The sequence below is a fragment of the Leucopleurus acutus genome (assembly GCF_964270905.1).
Source record: "Leucopleurus acutus genome assembly, chromosome: 16".
Taxonomy (NCBI): Eukaryota; Metazoa; Chordata; class Mammalia; order Artiodactyla; family Delphinidae; genus Leucopleurus; species Leucopleurus acutus.
In genome coordinates, this window is record NC_139158.1 from 77,718,774 (window position 1) to 77,733,428 (window position 14,655).

General features: G+C 49.7%; 1 protein-coding gene across 2 annotated transcripts in view; it reads right to left on the reverse strand.

Annotated features, from left to right (window-relative positions):
* The window catches only part of NFATC2 (nuclear factor of activated T cells 2), a gene marked incomplete at its 5' end in the record, with an annotated part of 154,326 nt that extends 141,064 nt beyond the window's left edge, over positions 1–13,262 (reverse strand). For both annotated transcript variants that reach the window (XM_082856977.1, XM_082856978.1), the window contains one exon: positions 13,193–13,262. In XM_082856977.1, the coding sequence (XP_082713103.1) occupies positions 13,193–13,262 (70 nt within the window). The remainder of the gene's footprint in view (positions 1–13,192) is intronic.
* Positions 13,263–14,655: the final 1,393 nt, after the last annotated feature.

A 14,655-nucleotide genomic window follows, 5' to 3' on the forward strand; every position in this document is an offset into this window, starting at 1 on the left:
TTACTGGACACCTGCTTGGTACCTGGCACTGCTACAGATCTTGGGGATGCAGCCATCAGCAGGACATGGTCTCTACCCTCATCATGTTTCTATCCTGTTAGCAAAGAGACACAGCAATGAATAGGGCTTTCCAAATTGCACTTAGACCAGTGGCTCTTAACCCAAGCTACATATTAGACTCACCTGGAGAGCTGTTCAAACACTTCAAATGGCTGGGCCCCAGGAGGGGCCAGTTATAATCAGAATGTTCGAGGCCCAGGCATCAGTACTGCATAAAAGCCCCCCAGATGCTTCCAATGTGTGGCCCGAGGTGAGAATCACTAATAGAGACACAAACCCCATTCCAGGGTCCTGGGCCTGGCTCAAGGTTTGTGAACTTTCAGAGTCTTGGGAAGCACTTTCTGGTTGTCAGAGCATAAACAAATCCTCTTCTTTGTTTCCTAAGCATAAGCATACGTATATTGGGTGTATCCAACAAGCATCTTAGGGGTGGCTGATAAATTTAGGTCGAGGAGAGGAGGTGACCCAGGCTGCGACACTTAGAGCCAAGTATCTAGAAGGAGATGGATGCTCTTGGGTCCCTATGACAGGACTCAAAATCCAAACCCTGAAACGTGGTCAGGGATAAACAAAGGAACCAACCAGTCCTTGTGATATAGAAAAGGAGAAAGGCTGGTGTCATCCTCAAGCGTCCCTTTTCATCCCTCCATCCATGATGATTAAACGCCTCTAATCTAGTGGACATCTATTGATTTTGCTTCCCTGGCATCATTCCCCACTTCTTCTGATAACAACACCCCAGTGTGTTCCTTTGGGAAACTACTCTTGATACAATCTTGGTAAAATTATCAACCCAGCTGTCCCATACTCCCCTGGCAAAGAAGTGAACAAATGATCCAGGCTTGGCCAATTGGTGAATTTTATCTCCACTAGCCTATGAGACCCATTAGGGCAGGGGTCATGAGTGCCTCATTCACAGCGTTATGTACAATGGATGTGTGGATATGCAGATGGATAAATGAATGGACAGATGAGTGGACGGATGGATGATGGATGGATGGATGGACAAATGGGTGAATGGATGAATAGATGGATGGATGGATAAATGGATGGATGGATGGATGGATAAATGGATGGATGGATGGATGGATAAGTGGATGGATGGATGGATGGAGAGTGGATGGATGGATGGATGGGTAAAAGAGTTTGTCCTCGTGTATATAAGATCCTTATATTTCTCTTTAAGGGCCCTCCTCCCTGAGGCTTCCTCTGGCCACCCAACCGTTTGGGCAAGAATCTAAATTCTTACCCCCAACTGATATCCTCTTGAGATACCCAATAATAGGATGAGATAATAAAGGTAAAAATCACTTTACAACTGATAAACTGCTACAAAGACTTCAGTCTTATGAGAATGGTTCAGGACATTCTAAATAATACTCTAATTGTCTAAGTTGTTCCTCTGAACAGTGGATATATTTTTAAAGTTTCTAGGATCTGCACCAGATCATAGTTCTTTAAGGGAAGGGGTTCAAATTAGGCCCTGACCCATAACAAAGTTTCTGCTAGAGCAGTGGGAAGTACGAGGGTTTTCTTCTCTAAAGGCCACTTTGAAGGGTGCGGCTTGGGTGTGGGGGAAGGCATATTTTCATTTCCAAAATAAATAATTTGTGTCGGTCAAAGCAAGGGCTGGGGGCAGAATACATGACCTTTATGCATTCAGAGGCCACAGCAGGAAGCTGGGGGGTGGGATAGAGGTCTTGACAGTGCAGCTCTGTCAACCTTCCCTCTGCCCTGCCACTGGCCTCATCGCGGAGGCCCTAGCCTTTTAGTTTTTCTCCGGGTTCCCCAATAAAAGTGCAATGGGAAGCTCGTGAGGCCGCTGAGAGTTTGAAACTCCTAGCACACGTCTGACCCTGGCCCAGGAATTCAGCTCCATTCAAGAGCATTTACTCTAGTGCACAATTACAAACTGAGGTAAGCGCCACGGAAGGCAAGAAGATGCCACAGAGCTTAGATCAAGGAAACCTGATGTTGACGGGGAATTCAGGGAAGGCTTCCCTGGGGAGGTGATATTGAAGCTGAGAACAGAAGGTTGAGTAGAAGTTAGCCAGAGAATAGTGAGGGGAAGAACTAACAGCCAGATGGGAAAGTATGTGCAAAGGCCCTGAGGCAGGAGGAAGTAGGACATATTGGAAGAACTGAAAAAAGACTGGAGTGGCAGGTGCTCAGGAACGGACAAGAAGATGGTGTGAGGTAAGGCTCGGGGGTGAGTGGGGCCTGAGGGCCCGTGTGGAGAATTTTGGACCTCAGACCAACGAGGAATGACTCAAGTGTATTAGGCACATACATGACAAGATCATATCTGGGGTTTTAAGCGTTTGCTCTGGGTTCTGCGTGGAGAAGAAACTGCAGGGGGCGAGTATTGAAGCAGGAAGACCAATTAGGAGGTTCATACAGTCATCCAGGCAAGAGAAAATGGGGCGTGAACTATGGTGAGGGCAGCTGAGATAGAAAACAGTGGAAGCACATGAGAGATATGCATACTCTCATCCTTGAGTTATCTCTTTTCCTCTTCCAGGTTACCTCTTAGAAGGCAGCATTGCACGTGAATACAAATACCTGAGGTGCACCACCCTCTGGGGCCCTCCCACCCCACTCCAGGTGGCTCTGAGTCCTGAGGCCTCTTCAAGTTGGCCCTGGAAAGACCCCCGCCAACACAGAGCTCTGCCCACCTTTCCCCCTTCTGGTACAAAGCTCATTTTTAGCCTCAGCCTGGACCCCTCCCCTGAAATCTGGGCTCACATATCCCACTGTCCACCCAGCATCTCCATGTGGGCATCCAACAGGCCCCTCAAAATACACGTGTCCAAACCAACCCTGTTATCCTCTGAAACTGCTCCTCTCCCACTGTTCCCAGCTCAAATATCACCCTCCCATTCACCCCATTCCCCCACCGAAAACCAAGGAGTAAGTCCTTTATTCCTCATGTCTGCTCACACCCACGTGCAAATTCTCAGCAAATCAAAAACCCTCAAAACGTAACCCAAATCCCACCGTTTTTCACCAACTTCACTGTTCTTCCTCCCATCCCAGCAATCCTAGCCCCCCACCATCTCTCACCCGGACGAGTATGATAGCCTCCTCCCTGGTCTCCCTCCTCCCTCCTCCCTTCCACATTGGCCCTTACATGGAGCAGAGAAAGGGATCCTTTCAAAATATACATCCAATAAACCTCTCATGGCTTCCCATTAAGTTGAGAATTAAACACAAGCACCTTGACCTACAAGGTCCTAGATAAACCACCCCTGCCCCAGCTCCCTTTAGGTATTATCTCCTGCCATTTTCCGTTTTCTGACTCCCTTCTGCCACCCTGATCGTCCTTGAAAATGCCAAGCACGACCCCACCCCAGGGCCTTTGCACCTACTATTCCCACTGATATCTGTCACTTCCTTGCTTTGTTCGTTCCTCGGCTCAATGTCAGCTTCCATGACCATCCCCATAAAAATAGCATCCCTTGGCCTCTTCTGTCCCCTGACCCTGCTTTACGTTCCTCATAGCCCTTATCTCTGCAGCATGTTTTATTCATACGTTCGTCTTTTACTCATCCCAAACCCCACATCCTGACAATCCCCATCTCAATAAAAGCCTGCCTATAAGTAGGCACTGAAACGTGTTTAATCCGAAAAGTAGGAATTTTCTTTACCAGATTCCAAAACGCGATCTCCCCTCAATTTAAGCACATCCTGGGATTACCACCCTAGTTGCTAATATTTTAATTTGTAGAGGGGTGCATTTGACTCCACCAGGGCTGGAGCCAGCGTGAGGCGAGTGAGGCAAAATTTAAGAGGGCACCAGACACCTCAATAATTGAATATATTACGTTTCCATGAAATGTGTTTTAAAAATCAAAATTAAAGCAAAAAAAAATCCATGGTGAGCAAAATCGTTACATTTCGAATAAAGACAGAATCAGTAATAGTGCTGTGCAGAGTTGTACTGGCCCCTGAAGCAAAGGGAAGATGAGTAATACTGATCCCGTCTTTATTTAATATTTCTATTTTTGGTTCATCTTGGATTTTTTGCATCAATTTTGATTTCTCAAATATTCCATGAAAATATTATTCATTTTGATCACTTGAGTTTTTCAGCGCCCCCTTCCACGTTGCCTCCGCACAAAGCCATTTTCCAGGAATGAGCTCCTTATGAATTGGGGCAACAACAAGACAGTTTCAAACTTGACTTTCACTCCAATCTATGATGGACATCATCTTTTGAAACCTGAACAGGACTTCTCTGCTGTGAGGTAACTAATTTCCAGGAGGCAATTTTAGCTGAAGGCGGTTTGTTGAAATTGGCGGCCCCCCGGGACAGGCACTGAGGGTAAAACTCTAGGAAAGCAGGGATCTACTAAAAGCCGGAACCAAACCAAGGCGTGGACTGTAAGAAGATGCCACCTCAGACAGCAGGGGTGCTCACAGGTCTGCAGTAGCTCGGCCAAACCCATCCTGCAGGCATGGTATGTTTGGCCTTGCCCGTAATTTTTTTTTTTTTTTAAGCTGAATCAACAGTTTTTTAATTGAGAGATTTCATTTAAAAATCCAAGTGTTCGATGTCTCCCCAAAAATGGGAAGATCAGGCCACAATACGCAGGGTCTGTATTCCCAGGTGGATCCGTCATCTGGGGCTGAGTAGATGCTGCCTCCTTCAGACAATCCTATTGCTCTCGGGTCACCACTGCCCCACCCAGCTGCCCCTGTCCGTCCCCGTGAGCACGTGAGCTCCAGACCTTGGTCTCCAGACTCTTAACTCCTTCTCCCTAGGCCCTGCTCACCTACTTTGTCCTGGCTTTGTTTGTCCTCTTCATTCCTTGCTTCGTAGCGCGTTCCCCTCTGCCTTATGGAACTGATATTTACTGGAGAGCACGAAGAGCACACTCACCTAGCCCTTAAACTACCGTCCTTGCCTTTTATTAAACAGGAGGTACCACCATCCCTCTGCCAGGGGAGCTTCATCTTCTACTGCATCAGAGCCTTAATGGCAGGCAGCAGAGGGTGGACTAGTTAGGGGATGGAGCATTGGTTAGTCTTTGCCCAGCCCCACAACTATTTCTCAACCATCTGCCTTTTCCCTCTCTCCGCCATCACCCTTCTGTCAGCCAGGCTGTCTTCCTAGATGACCGCACCCCCAGTATCGTGCTGCTCATCTCCAGCCTCTCTCCTGCCCTGGTCTTGCAGACTCGAACATCTGTGTCGATTTCATAATCTTTGAAGTCAGGGAGTGACGCACACAAGCAAACTAACTTCAGGGATCTCCAGGCCACCCTCCACCAGCCTCCCTCCAGCACAATCACACCCCAGAGCATCTCCCACCCTCCCACGCCCCCCCAGAAAGCACATGGCATCGGCTCTTGCCCTCTCTCTCTTAAACTCCTCTATCAGCACAGTCATTAGACTTCATGGAAACTTTTAGTTCCTTTGCATGTAAATGGCTTCACACACAATTGTCTCTTTATCTGACTCTGGAAAAAAAAAAAATCTTTATCTGACTTTCAAATGCAAATGAGAGCTTCTTATATATCTTGGATATTCTCCACACCACCTAGCCAGTGTCTTGCAATAGCAGGTCCTCCACAAACCCCTCTGAACTCATTGGTTGAGTGATTGAACTAGGTCATCCAGAAAAGACCCCAAAGATTTGGTAGGAAATGGATTTATCCCAATCAGGAAGGACACTTGAAGGTTAGTAGGCTGAAGGAAAGTAACAACTTGAATTTAAAACAATAAAATAATAGTGTAAATGGCAGCTAACAGGAACTGACCGCTTTACATACACTGAGAGCATCACAGCCGTGATCTTCAAACCTCACACCCGCCATGTGTAAAGATTACTATCACCCCCGCTGTTCAGTTAAAGAAACTAAGGCACGGAGTAGGTTGTGATGTTACTTTTGAAGACACACATGCCACCACAGAAGTGGTTTTGTCCCACACCAGTCTGATACTCATTACTGAGTCACACTGTTCCTGGGTTATTAGCTAAGGGTGGATGCACTAAGGGACATTTTTGGACCAAGATGAAATGCTGCAAAAAGCCTTATAACTCCCAGTGATAGCAGAGAGGGAAAGGGGAGCTGGCGTGGGGAATCCAGGCTGGGCCAAGAGGAAGACCCATTGGAAACAGTTCATATCATTCACAAAATTAATAGCATCTACCCTCAGGTGCCAAAGACAGGGACCATCCCTGCAGAACCCTGGGGCTCAAGGGAACACAGTCTGAGAACCGAAAAGGAGAACGCTCTACAGACAGTTGGTACAGAAGTACCAACTCCTCCCCACTTCCTCCTCCCCACACTGGTCCCAGCTCCTGTCATCTCCTGCCCAGGCCACCACCTGTAGCCGTCCTAGCCTCCCACCTGTATCCTAAGCATCCACTCTTACCTGGCTAAAGGACATTTTCCACTTAAAGGTCAGTAGGATCCTACGAAAAGGCTAATGAGCTCATACCCTCTGCTGCTTCAAATTTCCCCAATGCCTCCCCATTACCATGAGAATGAACTTCACACTGCTCACAAGATCCTGCTGGGTCCTGCTCTGCCTTGCTTCCTCGATCTGTCTCCTATCACACTTCCCCTCTTCCCCTTTCTGTTCCTGCCACACTGGTCTGGCTGTTCATTGACTACCCCAAGCACATGTCTCTCCTCAAGGCCTCCGGACTCTCTGTTCTTTCTGCCTGGGATGCTTGTCCCCCAGATCCTGTACAGGCAGATGCCTCACCATTCAGAGGTCAATGATTAAGACGTCTCTTTAGAGAGGAGGGGGCCATGCAGTGTGAACTAGCAATCCCTACTCTTGTGTGTTGAACGATTTCCCTCTCCCAAAATATGTTCAAGCCCTAACCTCAGGTACTTGTGACCGTGATCTTATTTGGCAAGAGGGTCTTTGCAGATATGATCAAGTTCAGATGAAGTCCTCAGGGCTAACGGCTCTAATCCAATGACTGGTGTCCTTACAAGAAGAGGACGGAACACACGTACACACAGGAAGAAGGCGGAGAGTAGAGGGAGGTAGCTACGAGCCAAGGAACGCCGAGGACCACCAAGGGCCACAAGGAGCTAAAAGAGACACAGAAGGATCCTGCCCTAGAGCCTTCAGAGCGAACATGGCCCGCTGACACCTTGATTTCACACGTTTTGTCTCTGAAACTATGAGAGAGTAGATCTCTGTTGTTTTAAGCCACCCAGTTTGTGGTAATTTGTGATGGCAGCCACAGGAAACTCACACACCCACGCACTACACACCCGTAGATACTGAGTCATTCGCAGCCCTGTCCCCCTATTTTGGTCTCCAGCACTTAACACCACTCCACACTATAGTGGATATTCCTGGTTTGCTCCCTTGATGTTTGCCTGGTGAGGGCAGACACCAGCAGTCTTGTTCACTTTATCCCCAGCATCTTGGTGGGTTACTGGCACAGAGTAGATGCTCAGAATGATGAAGATGAATTAAATGGTCAAGGGGGCTTCTAAGAGGAGATGGGAATGAGGTGGGCCTTGAAGAAAGATGTGAGAAAATGGAGCGGGACCCCAGGTGGAAAGACCGGCGCGGCCGAGGCAGAGGGAAGAAGCGGACCGTGCCAGGGAGTAAGCAGACTAGCGCGGACTGGCTCTGACAGCACGGGCCGCACCGGAAATGGGAGCGCTGGAGCCAAAGAAGCACCCGGCGGGGCTTTGGCCACCGAAAGAGGCTCTGCGGAAATGAGTCTCTGTTGGCAGGTTCCAACCGGAAAGGGAAGGGATGGGGGCCGCCAGGAGCTCCTGAGTGGCCCAGAAAGGCAAGGTGGAAGGCAGGAGGAACTCCCACTGCAAACTGTGGAGGGCGGGCTCCTGGAGGGGCTGCAGCCCCTCTCTCCAGCTCACCGTCTGGCCGGGTGATCCTGCTGCAGGAAGCAGGAGAGATAGGCCCGTGCGGCCCTTAAATGCTGAGCTGTGGGCATCAGCTCTGTCCTCTAAATGCCTTGCTCACGCCCTGTCTTGGTCTCCTGATCCTGAAATGGGAGGATCGTATTCCGTACCAGCCTCTCAGGTTATTTTGTGAGAATCCACTGAGAGAATATCTGTAAAGTGCCTGGCCCTACAGTACGTGTCTGGTAGGGAGAACAGATCCCCTTCCGCTATGATTATTCAGCCTAACAGGGATCAACATGGTGGAGCGCGATTGGTTCCATGCTTTGCAATTAGCGATGTGACCCTGGGGCGGTGGCTACCCCTCCCTGTGCAGGATGGGGTCATAACTGGTTGAGGACCAATGAGGCGGCCCATGGGAAGCTCTGGGGATGGGGCCTGGCACATGCGTGGCACACAGTAAGTGCGGGCTGCGGTTTTTGTTGTTTGGGGCTGACTCATTCCAGAGAACAACACGAGGGCGTGTGCCTGGTAGGTGACCCAGCACGAAGGCCGCCTAGGTCACCAGCCCTTGGTGGGAAAACATGGAAGTCAAAACCTCTGTCATTGTCAAAAGGAGGAAGAAGCGAGTGAGCCAGAAAGATGGCGCCGTGCTTCAGAGTTTGTCGTTTTTATATATTTTTTTTTGATGTGGACCATTTTTAAAGTCTTTTTTGAATTTGTTACAATATTGCTTCTGTTTTATGTTTTTTGGGTTTTTGGCACGTGGGATCTTAACTCCCCGACCAGGGATCGAACCCACAACCCCTGCGTTGGATGGCAAAGCCTTAACCACTGGACCACCAGGGAAGCCCCCAGAGTTTAAGTCTTAATTCTGTGGCCTTAACAGGTCATATCACCCCTACTGTGCCTCATTCATTCATTCATTCATTCCTCCATCCATTGAACAAAGAAAGTACTGAGCACATACTAAGTAGCAGGCACTGTTCCAGGCACTGGGGCCACAAGGGTGAATAAGACAGTTGTGGTTTCTTGTTCCCGGAGTTCAAGTCTGGAGGAAGACAGAGACAGGGCACGGACAACGACCACCAGTGTGATGAGTACAGGGTGGGGCAGCGCCAGGGTGGAGGCCCGGGGAGCCCAGAGGAGGCCTCCTCTCTAGTCTGGGCAGTTGGAGTCTCAAATTCCTGTTCTAGCAAAGGAACAAAACTAGGAACCTGCCTGGCTTCTTCCAGGTTAAGAAGTGAAATAATCACTCATGTGTGTAGTAAGAGAGAGCCAGCCAATGAGAATATGTGTGGGGAGGCACTTAGTAATTGGTTTTTTAGGTTGGAGTTTTGGGTGTGTGTGTGTGTGGGGATAAATATTGAATTAACGAATTGTACACTAATAATAACAGCACTTAGTAATTAAGTGGGTACTTTGAGGTTCATATTGTTTACTAAAAGATTGAAACTCTCCATAGATTGGTAAATGATGGCTGTCCTCCCCCCTTCAAGGGCCTCTGCTGCCTTGAGACCCTCTCTACAATTCAGAAAATAAAGGGTTAAAGCCTTGCCCAGCAGGGGAGTCTCTTGGGGCCCCGCTCCTGCTGTGCTGATTGGTTGATACTTCAGTTGTACAATACATTAACCAATATTACTATCACTTTTTTATATGTGGGGAAACTGAGGCACAGGAGAGTGAAGTTACTTGCACGAGGCCATGCAGCCAGCAAGTGGCAGAGTCAAGATTTGAACCCCTCACTCAGATCTCAAGCTGTTGACGTCTTGGGTGTAGAAACATTACCTGGGATCCACCGGAGGTTCACAGAAACAGGAGACCTGGCCCTGTCCTCAGGAAGCTTACAACCCAGCTAAGGAAAGTCTTAATAAAGGCAGTCGGAGGAGCATCTGGGAAAGTAAGTGATTCTCTCTGAAGTTCTGGGAAGAGAAGGAGAGACCCGGAAGGCCTTGCTGGAGGAGGGGCCATCTGGGTAGCCAGGGAGGGGCTCAGCCAGGAGGAGGGGCCCTTGGACGGGGTCTCAGTTCTGTGTGGACAGAAAGTAGAGCTGGCTTTACAGCCTCCTGGCCATATGGGGACTCTTCTTCCGCTAGTGGAAATGGAAACACTGTGTTTTCATTTCCCTGAGGCAAGGCAAGGAGCTCTCCCTGACTCACCCTCTGCTTGGGACAAATCAGTGGCTGCCTCAGTTTCCCCGTCTCTAAATGATGGTCATACGCTCCACATCCTCCCACACTTCCTTCTCTTCCAGGATATGTCAAGGAACAACACGGTGTTGGCAAAAAAGCCCAGCACAAGGCTCTGGTCTGCCTCAGTTTCCTCATCTGTCAAATGATGTGATTAAAAATTATGATAACATTAGTAAGTTCCAGAGAGAGCAGAGCATGTGGCCAAGGGCCTAGGTTCGAATTACAGTCTCCACCAGTTCCCTGCTAGGTAGCACTCAGCCAGTTACTGCCCCTCTCTGTGCCTCACTCCACTCCTCTGCGAAGGAGACACTGATCACAGCACCTGTGGTGTACAGTGGCCCTGACAATTAAAAGGCTTGATACTTGCAAAATACTTCGCCCTGCTGCTTCCAGTCCATACTCATAATGTGGCTGCTCTCACCCCTGCGGAAGGCAACAGAGCCCTTACCGTGCGCCAGGCATTGTGCTACGAACTTACTGTGTGACCACGGGCGACGCCGGCTCTCATCCTCAACTGTCAGAAAATAATAACATCCAGCGTGTATTAACTGCACGTTAAGCCCAGAGGTAAGTGTTTTACATGCATGATTTCATACGATGCTCATGACACCCCTGTGAGGTCATCACTATTCCCTTTTGCAGGTAAGGAAATGGAGGCTTCACAAGCCATAATCTTAGCCCAATCTGTGTCACCGTGAAGCTCCAATAAGTTATAAAGTCCCTTGATGAAAGGTTTAAAGTACTGCATCTCTTCAAAGAATTTTTGCCGTGAAATCCAGTTTCGATATCAATACAAGTTATTGTTTTGCATTTTCAATAGGAATTGCAGCTAACATTTATCCAGCGTTGACTATAAGCACGGCAGCATTTTAGATGCTTTACGTGTGCTACCTCACTGACTCTCACAATCTCTGTTAAGGGAGACATTATTATTGGCTCCATTTTACAGATGTGGAAACTGAGGCCCAGAGAGGTTAAGTCACTCACCTAAGATCACACAGCTGCAATGTAGCTAAGCAGAAATCCTAACCCAGGCAGAAGGCAGGGAGTTCGGGTCTGGGAGTGAGCAGAGCTCACCCTGGGTTTGTTTATTCCTGAAATACTTTCCATCATCCCACTTCAGATAAAACTGAACACACCTCTTTCACATCTTCAGTTTTTCCCAGGCCCTTGACCCAAAACTGCACAGCAAGGTCAGTATTTTCTTACCATGCAAATATTTCTATTTGCTATTTAATGACCCCACCCATCTGCAGGCACCCTCAGATCTGCCCCTACACTCGTGGTGGTGTTTGAGTTTGAAGGGCCATTTGGGTTTCCCTCAGGAGGCCCCAGTGCAGGGCACGGTCGAAGTGCCTCTCACTCCAGCTACCTTTGATGCCTGGAGTTGCATTCTGTGTGCCCAGTTGCTTTGGCATGCCAAGCGTCGTTTGCCGGGAACAATGCGGTGCCCTGTCTCCCACATGTGGACACACAAACTGGCACATGGCACACACGTTCTCACAGTCCCTGCACACATGAGCGTGGGCTGGGGAGGCTAGGCGATGCACATGCACACACAGAATACACACACTTCACTTCAAAACCTTGAGAGAGGACCAAGTTCACAAACCTGGAGCAGAGGTGTAGCAGCGTCAACAAAATGTGAAGCTTGTGTGAGATCACACAGTAAAACAGACGTCCAATTTCTCTTCCCAGCTCTCGCTCTCTCTCTCCGAATTGACCTAAGTTTGGCGTTAGTCTGTCCTTCCACCATCGTAACATCAAATGCTGTGTTTCAGTATATACGGCAATAAAAACCAATTCGCGTCCTTAATATATCTGTGGCCTGTCTCAGAGCATCCCTTTTACAGGTGATGCAATATTAGTAACATTTTTTGGCCATTATGTCATAAGCTTAACCACTAGCAGAGAACAGGATAAACTGGTACCAGTTAAAACATTCAAGGCGCTGGCAGGGTCTTGCTTTCAAAAGCGCGACTCAACTAAAAATATATGTCACTGAGGTCCGCTGTGGCAAAGCGCACCATCTACCTAACCTCAGGCATTTGGTCCCATTCCGGTTTTCAAAAAAAAAGCCCCTTAGGTTTATTTACTGAAATTGTCATTTCTCCCCCCCACCCAGAACTTTAATCAGCCACGCAGAGCACAAAACCTACATTCAACTCTGATTTTATGACACGAAGCTAACTCCTCCTACGCATATTTATTTCGTTTAACTCTTGCAGCCCTGCCCTCCAGGCAGTGCCCCCCACTATTTGCAGGGCTGGCCTCTGAAAAACACATCACATCGCCTGGTTTCCATTTTTAAAGTCAGACTCATTAGTGTACAGCCTAAACCCCTCCACAATCCCAGCCAGATGGGATATCTTCATATCATATTTGTATACGTTAAGCCCCTCCCGTAATATCCAAGTAGTATGATTCCAGGACAAACTCCAGGAGGAGGGAAAAAGAGACAGAAACACGGAAAATAGAGTGTAATCGGATCGCAAAACAAACTGATGGTACATTGCACTTTAAAGGGGGAGCTGGACATGAGACACATCAAAAAACGGGAAAGAAAATTGTTTAAATGTCCCAGAGCATCTGCTGCTCTGTTAAAAAGCAAAGTCTTCATTACTAGATTTACTAAATAGTAAAATGCCAAGCCTGTTCTCCTAAAAAAAAAAAAAAAGCTAAATAATGATGATGATAAAATGATGATGATAATAATAACACAGCTGAATGGCATCCGCTGTCAAAAGCCCAGCGCGGAAATAGTTAAGCAGCCCGCGGTTAGTAGCGAGAATCCCTCCCGGTGTCCCATGGAGGGGACAATCCTTTTGACAGACTGGCCTGGGGAATCCCGCCTTGGGACACTTCGCTGCCCCCGCGGGAAGTTGTCTGAAGTCGGCTCCCCAGTCTCCCTCCTTGGCCAGGGAGAGGGCGCCTCTCCTCCCGGCCACGCTACCTGTGCGCCCTGGGAAACCGGAGTCCCCGGGCCTCCCCGCGACCTCAGCCAGGAGCTGAAAGCGCTGCCCGGGAAGAGAGCAGAAGGGAAAGGGCTGAGAGGTGGGAGGAGGAAGCGTCTGGAATAGAGGGGGAGTCAGTTACCTTGGTCCACAGACCCCATGATGCGGAGGGGATGGCAGTGCCCCAGTCTGAACGCAGCCTCTCTCTGCATCTGGAGGGGATGGGGTTTCGGCGCGCGGGGTGAGAGGGGTCTGTTTGGGTAGACCAGGAGCCAAGGGGGCGCCGTCCTCTCTAAAGCATGCTCGCGGGGCTGCCCTGGCCGAGGAGCCTGCGAGCGGCCCGGGAGCTGCGCGCCTCCCGCCTCCAGGCTCCCGGCTCCCGGCGCGGCGGAGTCGGCGCGGCTCGGCGCTCCGGCTTACTCGAGAGGGAACGCGACTTCCTTCCCCGCGCTCCGTGTTTATAGGCTTTCAATGCAGTAAAATAACGGGATTCCCTCACTGTTTCCTCCTGTTTATCCAGCGCCATGGAAACCACTGGATCCCGTCCATCTCCAAAACTAAGGGCTTTCCTGCAAACTTCACACTCAGGAATCCATGACGTCGCCTCCTCCGCGGCCAGCCAGCTCCGTGGCTCCCTCGGCCGCCAGCACAAGTCCCTGATTGTTCGGGAGAAAAGTCAGGGAGAGGGAGCGATGCGGGCGACGGCGAGGAGAAGGGGGTGGGGGCGTGGGAGTGTCCAAGTCGGCCTTGCAGGAGCTCCAGGAGGCTGTTTGCAAGGATTGCTCCAGCCGCCGCCTCCCTAGCACGCTGCAGCTTCGCATAAATCATGCCCAAGACTCCCAACCCCCCCCGCCCCCCCCCCCCGTTTTCCAAGCGGGCATCTCTCCGAGAAAGCCGCCCAGGGCTCAAATCAACACCCCAGGTGGTCGAGACCCCCGGACACTGGCCCAGGGGCCCTTCCCAGTCCCTCGGGGCCTCCGGCTGCCCAGATTTTTTGTGCTCAGGGCTGACGGGGAGGAGGAGGGAGGGGGGAGGCGGCGGGGGGAGGGGGAGGAGGGAAAAGAAATAAATAACGGTGCCTTATGTCAACTCTCCAAGATTTTTTTTCAAAGAGGTCTATTTTTAGATTCATTTAGAAAACCCAAGGTTTGCAGTGATGCTCAGAGGCTCCAGCAATAATGAAATGGCCACAGAGACGCGGAAACCAGGCAACCCATGTGTTTACACATGCTCTGAATAAACAGGAAAATAAAGGGAAGGGATGTCATGAACTTTGCACAGCCTCCAGAAGAAGGTCCAGGGGATGCCACGCGTGTCTCCCGTCAACAGGCCACAGACCCCGGAAGGCCGGTGGGGAGGTCCTGCTGTCAAAACGCTTTTCCTGAACACAGCCTGGATTCGCCTCTTCACCCCCGCTCAGGGCGGGGAATCGGGAGCCCCCAGATAAAGCCAGCTTTGAAAATGGCCCTTTCGGATGCTGTTGGGGGCTCTGGTAAAACTGGGGGCCGCACCGCGGCTGGTGACTCATGAGCCCCTCCCCACTTTCTTACAGACTTGAACTTGAAGACGCATTGGCTTCATCCGGGGGACCACTCTGTATTCCAC